At 38.1% G+C, this 8,280-nt stretch overlaps 1 protein-coding gene across 1 annotated transcript; it reads right to left on the reverse strand.

Moving 5' to 3' along the window:
* Window positions 1–631: 631 nt before the first annotated feature.
* LOC132907943 (uncharacterized) lies at window positions 632–7,319 on the reverse strand. The gene is given in 10 exon segments (XM_060961395.1): window positions 632–915; window positions 1,456–1,600; window positions 1,911–1,979; window positions 2,085–2,150; window positions 2,218–2,337; window positions 2,443–2,511; window positions 2,588–2,656; window positions 3,054–3,341; window positions 3,415–3,471; window positions 4,388–7,319. Coding segments are annotated over 10 exon segments (2,928 nt in total). The 5' UTR covers window positions 6,149–7,319.
* Window positions 7,320–8,280: the final 961 nt, after the last annotated feature.

Here is an 8,280-nt window from a genome sequence, read left to right on the forward strand (position 1 = left end):
AACTCATTTTTATTTCTCACATATTGCACAAAAAATGATAATACGTAATATTCTACCCAGTAAAGGAACAAACTGTAGGAAGCAGCTTGCTGACAGATAAATCAGCATTTCTAAACTAATTACGTATATCTCGAAGATACGTGTAACTTGTTTGAACGTTGCCAGGGCAATTTCTATCGACGTTCGACTTTCTCTTTCATTCAACCCTTTCAAAGAGACAAATTAAATTTGAAAAAAATAAGAATTTCAATATATATATAAAACATTGAATAACAAAATATAATAAAATATAAAATATAGATATATTAATAATAAAGTACAAGATATAAAACATATAAAATAAAATCTAATTTATCATTTTCTACATACTATAACAACGTATTCTCTAAAATCGGGAATCATTTCACGTTGTTCATGTACATAACTTTAATTAATATGAAAGGTAATTCCCATCATCTATGAATATCTTAAGCTTCTCGTAAAACCACATCAACTTAGAATTCTATCCATTTATCCACGAGTACTTCTACTTACAGGCATTTCGGTAACCTGTTATTCCTTCTCCATAATCGCGATAGAAAATTATTACTTCGACAAGTAAGAACGCCATGAAGATAATATATATTATCATCTATAGTCTTATTAATCGTTGTGGTTTACTAGTAGTTATACTAATAGTCTCGCTAAAAGGAACCGATGTACTGGATGGCGTGCCATATTTAGGGGGTGGGGCCGGACCGTAAGGTGCCGATACCGGTTCATTCGAGGTGTTCGACGAGGCGCCTAAAATAGTCGCAATAGCGTTCACTAACGAAGCAACCACTTTTAATATCGCGTTAAAGATGTCTTTGATCGATGAGCCGAGCAGATCGAGTGAGTTTGATGATGGTTTAGGCTGAAAAGTTCAGAAGCTCAGTCACAGAAAGCTAATAAGTACATTGCGGATGTTTATGCATGTATGGAAAATTTAACCCATTAATCGACTGTCGTCGAAAGATGAAACGCCATTGTAATTAAGTTTAAGATATGGTAATCGCTTATTAACGACTTCGTTTAGCATCGTATTTAGCTTTGTGATTTTTTAAGTTTGGAGGCAACGGTTTATAAAAATGTGCTTAGAGGGTTAAACATCGTAAGGTGCACAGGATGTATATAATATAAAAAAAATATATAAAACATTAAAACATAAACGTACATTTTCACATATTTCCTGAAATATTAGAACATGTAAAATCGACTTCTCGTTATAATATATAAAAGGTGAAATGAGATTTCATGTGGTTATTTGTCTTTGTAAAAATGTGAATCTTCATAAACATCCACAGTCTACTAATAAAATCTTAGGAAACGTTTTTGACTCTGGGTTACAGGAGACAATCGTAATGTACTGGCGAATAAGAAAAGAATGAAAGGACAAGGGAAAACTTACATAACCGTATGGACGGGGAGGACCATGGTCAGCACCATAGCTAGTGGGAGCTCCATAAGTATCCTTGGCACCGTTGGAACCACTGGAACCTGCACTGGTGCCTGCTATCGATCCAGCGACCACAGCTTTCACGAGACTCATTAAATCTGATTTACCACCAGCTCCTGAATTCTGTAAAAATCCAACAACAAAGAACAATTAACGGGTGTTCGTTGATTATTGTCAATTATTAATCAACATATTACAAAAAAATTCGAAATTTTAAATTAAAATTGTATAATAGTCCATTATATCGATAAGATGCGAAAGCTTTTCGTTTGATATCTTTAGGTCGGTAGTTTTAGTGTTAAAGGGTTTGCAATTATTTCCCAGAACTATCGAGAGGCAGTACACGATGGTATACATGAGACTGGTTTAGTAGTGAAACGGTCGATTTATTAGAGAAGAACAAATTGTTGTTAACAGAAAAGTCAATGCGTACTTTGCTAAGACTAGAGACAACTCCGGCGATTAGGTTTGAGAGCACCGTCATCTTTCCAGGTCCAACCGGCTAGAAATAAATGGATATTTTATGAAATCAATATATCATTATTAAAAAACGTAATATTATGGTAATAATAATGAAAAATATCGTAAATAAATAATATATATGTACTTCGAGCAAGGGACCCAATGAAGCCTTAATGAGATCACCAAAACTCGATCCACCTTGACCTGGAGCCTAAAATTCACTTCAATTTGCCTTCTAATACGAAGAAACAAACATTTCCAAAAATTATTATATTTACGTTACTGATTTGACGACTCAATGGTACAGCCAATGGACCGATAATGGGCCCGATTAGCGGTGCAACTAATTGAAGAAGCGGTGTCAAAATCGCAGCCGAATCTCTTTCGCCATTCTTACCCTGAAACAAACTTTATTTTTTACCTGACCTTACCTGCACTCTCAGTATCCCTTCTTATCCATTCCGTTTCTCTGCGAAAAATTCTACAGAAACTTGATAACTCACTCCACTAAGTTGCAACAAGATCGGAAGCAACAGTGCTGGGATATCGCTTCCTTCTGCTTCACCATCTCCCTAAAAGCGCAAGATGATTTTTTTTTTTTTTTTTGGATAAACGAAGCATTACGTGATGATTCGTTAGAGTTCTTACTTCCGACAGGTCTTGAAGTATTGGAATTCCTACTTCGAGTAAATCGGCAATATCAGCGTCGGAGTCAGGCTGAAAATATGAACAAATGTAGGATCCATGATAAATCTGATAATATTCATACAACCATTAGATCATTCAATAATTTTGTGTTGTTTATTTCCTTGTTATATACAGAAGCTGTATACTAATCTATCCAGCTTTTATATCACTCCCTCTTTCTTTAGCTATCTTGGCTCTAATTTCTCATTATATTCAAATCGAAATGTATATTATTCATTCATCTTTCCTTCCAGATGCCTTCTGTAGATTAAATTCGATCGTATAAAATTATTCATTTCGATCATTTACTATTTTGTGTCCTTAAAAGACATGGCGAAAAATACGAACATGGTACGAACTTATTAAACAACCTAATATGTTTAACGTTGTGTATTAATAATTTCGAAATCCTCGTCAAAGTTCTTACGTCGCTAAGATCTTCCAAAGCTGGCGCGACAAGCATAAGCAAGTCGATGATGGTTTGTATGGGACCACCTTCTTCGTCATCGTCATAGTCTTCATCTGACTCGCTTTGGTCAGAACTCTCTTTAGAGTCATTCTTGTTATCATTTCCTTCGTCGGATTCGATGCCATCGTTATCTTCGCCGCTGTTTTCTTTACTTTTGTTACCTTCCTTCTCACCATTGTCCTCTTTATTATCATCGTCCTCGTTACTGCCATTACCCTCTTTGCTTCCACTGTCGTCGTCATCGTCCTATCGATTAATAGTTCTCGTAATAATAATATTTCGCGATATGCTACACCATAGAAAATGAAATCGAACGTACCTCAACTTGTTGCGCCAAAGACGTCTGATTACGTCTTCCTTTCTGTTTGAGCGCAGACTGAAATAAACGAATCGACTTCAATAAGGTTCCGTTGATGCGTGTTCGTTGTTGTTTTCGGATGACACCGGTAACGTTGAGAACGCAAGCAAATTTGAAGAAATTCTGTGATTCACACGCGAGTTTGCACAACGATCTCTTGTTCGATAAATCCGAAGAAAATTAGACCAAGGAGAAATAAATATTTCTGCTGATTAGGTATATAAATAAATCGTTAATTAATTCATGATTTAAAGACAGACGTTGAGACGTGATTTATGGAAAAAGATTATTTTGCAGAAAATCAAATACGCACATATACCTCGTGAACAGTACGAAATCTATAAGTCGATTTCTCGTTAAATATGATACATTCATTTTCGCAATTCTTTTTCAAGTCATAAGTTGTATACGTGTTACATAATTATTTGTGTTATATAACACCAACTTTCGATTTTATTTGCTTACCCATGAAGCCTCAAAAAAATCCACATGTTTTCGTTGATGCTCGTAATAAACAATGCACATTGAGTAATTAACGCGTCCAATTAAATAATCTACGCCACACCTGTCAAACTTCGTACATTGTTTCTAACGAATGCAACCTTATTAATTCACACTTTTCTTTTATACAATGTCAATTTACGCACACCTTTCACCCGCCTACTTCTAATAACTTCGAAGTTATACGGTTCTTGCTTTCTCATTTCTTCGCAAAGATAAAAATATATCTTTACCGTTTGTTCTCCTTTTACATCTACAAAGCTAATGAACGCTGAAAGCCCACAACGTTTAAACGATAAACAATTCAAACAATCGAACTAACAGAAACGCACATTCTGCTTCTATTGGGAATTTTCACTTGTGACGTTTACATTATGTGCCATATCAACTGGTCAAATATGTACGATACTTTTACTCATCATTAACAACTTACCGGTGGCTTTTGAGTAGGATAAAGTTGAGTTCTCTGAGACTGTGGAACCCTTTGACGCGCTGGAACCCTCTGCGTAGTCGATGACGTCTGTTGATTCAACGGAGGCGGCGTAAGATTCGTCGACGGAGTATTATTTCTTCTGATCGCGACTATCGTCTTCAACAACTGACTAATGGGTGATGACTGACGCTTTCCTTCAGATTTTTGTTTCTTCGACTTGTCCCTCTTCGCGCCTTCCTTCTTCTTCTCTTGCTTCTTGCGTTCCTCCTTTTTAGAATTGTTCATTGTTTCGTTCACTTCAATGCTATCATCGAATACAACGTTGATTTGTCCAGATTCGTTGGTCACGGTGTAATTAGTATCAAAATACGGTGGAAATTGATCGAGAGGATCTCTAGTTGGTATCGTGAAGTATTTGCCACCCTCGCTCTTCAACGTGGTCGTTTGTACAGGTTCTTCGTGGGTAAACGTAATCACCGCTTCGAAAGGAACTTTGAACAGCGGTTTTAGAGAACTTATGTTCCTCTGTTGAGATAGAAAATCAACGCCTTTCAATGGTATTTCATCGTTGAACAGCAGAGGACTCCGCGTGGTGAACGTGATCTCATCCGCGATACCCAGGTTGCTTGAGACATTCCTTTCGACTCCGTCGAAAAAATATCTAGTAACAAAAGGATCGTTTGGGAACTTGATGTTGTCACTAGTCATGGTCACAGGTAGATAAGTCCTCGCAGGAGGCGAAACTACGTTTGTATTTCGAACAATGTCAGTAGGTCTCACGTCGATGCCAATAGCTGGTCCAAAGTCAGGAAATTGAGGGACAAACAGCTGTCGATCCGTGGATTTCAATAAATTCGTCGTGTCGAAGGCATCTTTGTTGATTGGCTCTTTGAATTTCGATCTTGGAATATTTATATTCGCTGCGATCTCTAGTGGACTTGGAACAGTGGTATCGGTGATCGCGAAGCTGTTAAACGTTGGTTGAAGTTGTCGATTGTTGTTAAATAAACTCTTCGTAGTCGCTCCGTTGATCGTGAACGATGGCAACTGTGCAGTAGCGTACACCTTATCCTTCGATAACTGAAGATTTCCATTCCTTTGTGGGCCTCTAACGTTCTCGGGTTGTCTACGATTCTCTAAAACTCTAACATTTTCAGGTTGTCTACCGTTTTCCACAAGTCGAACGTTTCCAGGATGTCCAACATTCTCTACAATTCTTACGTTTTCAGTGTGTCTACCGTTCTCCAGAATTCTAATAGCTGCGGGAATTTTCGTTTTCTCAAAGTTCTCGGCGTATCTCGTGTTCTCGAAGCTCTTTGTGTTCCCATAATGTCGGATAGCATTGACAGGTTTGATGTTATCAAAATTTTGCACCGCCAAATTTCTACCGCTGTTCTGCGGTCTTACGCTCTCGAAATCTTTGCTGTTGTCGAAACCTCTGTTGCTCTCTGCAGCTTTGACATTTCCAGTAGGTTTCGACTGCGTCTCTTTCACAGTGGTCAGAGTGATATTTATTCGAGACGCCATTAGACCCATAACGTACCTGGCCCATGCTACCAAGTCGTCCTTGGTCGCAATTTTCAGCGGTAACTGGATCTCCAGAATTTTTGGCACAGCGGAGAACCCGTTTCTCGCGTCGTTCGGAGCGTCTTCTGGCAAACGTTTTGACAACGGTGCGGTCATTGAAATCACCAGGTTTGTCGCTATAAGCGCGAGCATCGTATAGGACCCTGGTATTCTCCTCGACAACAGGAAAAACATCGTTATTGGTCTTCTTTACGAGACAATTTATCGAACGATAAGGTATTAAATATATTTAACAACACTGATACTTAATCGTTGCTCAACGTCCACGCGAATTCATAGAACAAAAATTGACACCTGGACGTCATTTCTGCGCAACAGGCGCACCTTCCATTTCACACAGAATCTGTCGTTGCTTGATAAAATCGACAGCGTATTCCCACTAGGTATTGCACATGTCGATCGTAACCGTTATCGGGCAAAGGGAAATTCGACGTAGAATCGCGACGTGAAAACTGATCGGAAACATGGAAAAGTGGATGTTTTATAGCGGGATGAGTAATTGGTCGCCCCTTTCCTTGCTGATCGTGCAAGCGTGCACTTTTTCCGTGCGCCGATCGGCATATTGGCATTTCTAATGACAGTGTACAACGCCTCGGCGAGTGCGCTCACTTCCGTCGTTGCATTCGCAATTACGGGGGTGCAATTCCTCGTAGGAGGCGCGGTGCACGCAAAGTGCGGCCGACGACAGGCTTTCGCAACGCATGGGAACCGCCTAATCCGAAAATCGTGTGTAATGGATTCCAAGTGTACAATTGGGACGTCGATTTACTAATATAGCAACTTTATCTCTTAATGAGTGCTTCATGAAATCTCCAAATCTATAATTTACGGATGGTCTATCCTTTGTTTCTTGTGTCTTCGAAGTGGTTGCGAAAAGAAGCGGAGAATCTTGAGAAGATTCGTGTTTAACGGTAGTCGCTTCATTTTACGTGTTGACTTCGGGCAGGTGAAATGTTATGGGAGAATGCGGTAGGAGAAAATGTAAGGATTATGCGTGATCGTGCATGGAAGCAGTCTAACAGTTTACGATGGTCACTAAGTTCAGATGCTCGCTTATCTTCCATGGTAGAATTATATCAACATTTACAATCATTTTTCTCTTATCGCCTGTAAAAGTTGCAGTTATCACGATGAAACTTGTTATTTTTGTGCCTATAATCTTATCGAAATACGCTTCTTTCTTTTGCAGATAACTATATTTACGTAGATTGAAACTGTTCTCGACTTTTCTGTTTCAGACGAATACAACAACGCGAATTGCAAAAGTTAAACAAATTGACGAGGAAGCCTTACAATTGGCAACTTGTAGTTGGCCGTGAACGTGATATTGAAGTATTAGAAGGTGGCAACAATGACCTTAGCATTAGGTGAACAAACTGCCACTGCGTTCATTAACAGTTTTCAGTACGAAACAAAACAAGGACAAGTTTAACTCTATCCCACGTTGATGAAAGTTACCACGCTGGTTCGTGCATATTAAGTTAATCGCACGCCCGCACCGCCGTCTCAAGTTGATCTGAGATTTCGCTCGAGTCACATTGACCTATACTTTCAGGTTCTTTCCAAAGTACTTCGATCGTCGTAATTTTGATAAATCTGTGATAAAACGTTATCTATTTCGATCTTGAATACCTAATGAACTATATCTTTACATAATCGTAAAATGGTTCATTGGGTGATATATGAACTTCTCGAAAGAGAAATTCACCAGCTCAATTTAAAGGAGTATATTTCTTAATTTTATTACCATTCACGGATACGTGATTAGCAAATTAAACATAACGACTGTAAACGTGAACAGAATTAAAGAAGCGAAGCATAACAAAGATTAGTTTCATTTATTCAATATTATAACGAATTCTTCGAATTTCCGCACCTTGAAATATTCCATAACCCATAAACATTCGCAACGTAGTGATCAAGCTTCATAAAAATCTTCATAAAAACTGCTTTCGTAAGCTTATCTATTCCAAGACGATGGTATAAATAATCGCGAATGCCAAGATAAATATTTAAAAAATAATGTCTGTAACATCTTCAGCTTCCTCTATTTTTCTATTTATAAAGTTAATCAACATAAGTTCTGAGCAAATCGCATAAAAATACAGTACAAATATCATGAAGTATTCAGCAAGCTACCTCGTGAAACACGTAAAAAGGAGCCAAAACAAAAAAAAAGGACGATGTACGTGACATGAGAAAGTCAACGATGATTCTACAATCCACAAAATTGTGAATGATTAAAACCAGTCAACGAACTGTAGTAAATTCCACTACGTTATCACGCTGATTATCAGCGATTTAAG

This window comes from Bombus pascuorum, chromosome 6 (genome assembly GCF_905332965.1).
Source record: "Bombus pascuorum chromosome 6, iyBomPasc1.1, whole genome shotgun sequence".
In the NCBI taxonomy this organism is placed as follows: Eukaryota; Metazoa; Arthropoda; class Insecta; order Hymenoptera; family Apidae; genus Bombus; species Bombus pascuorum.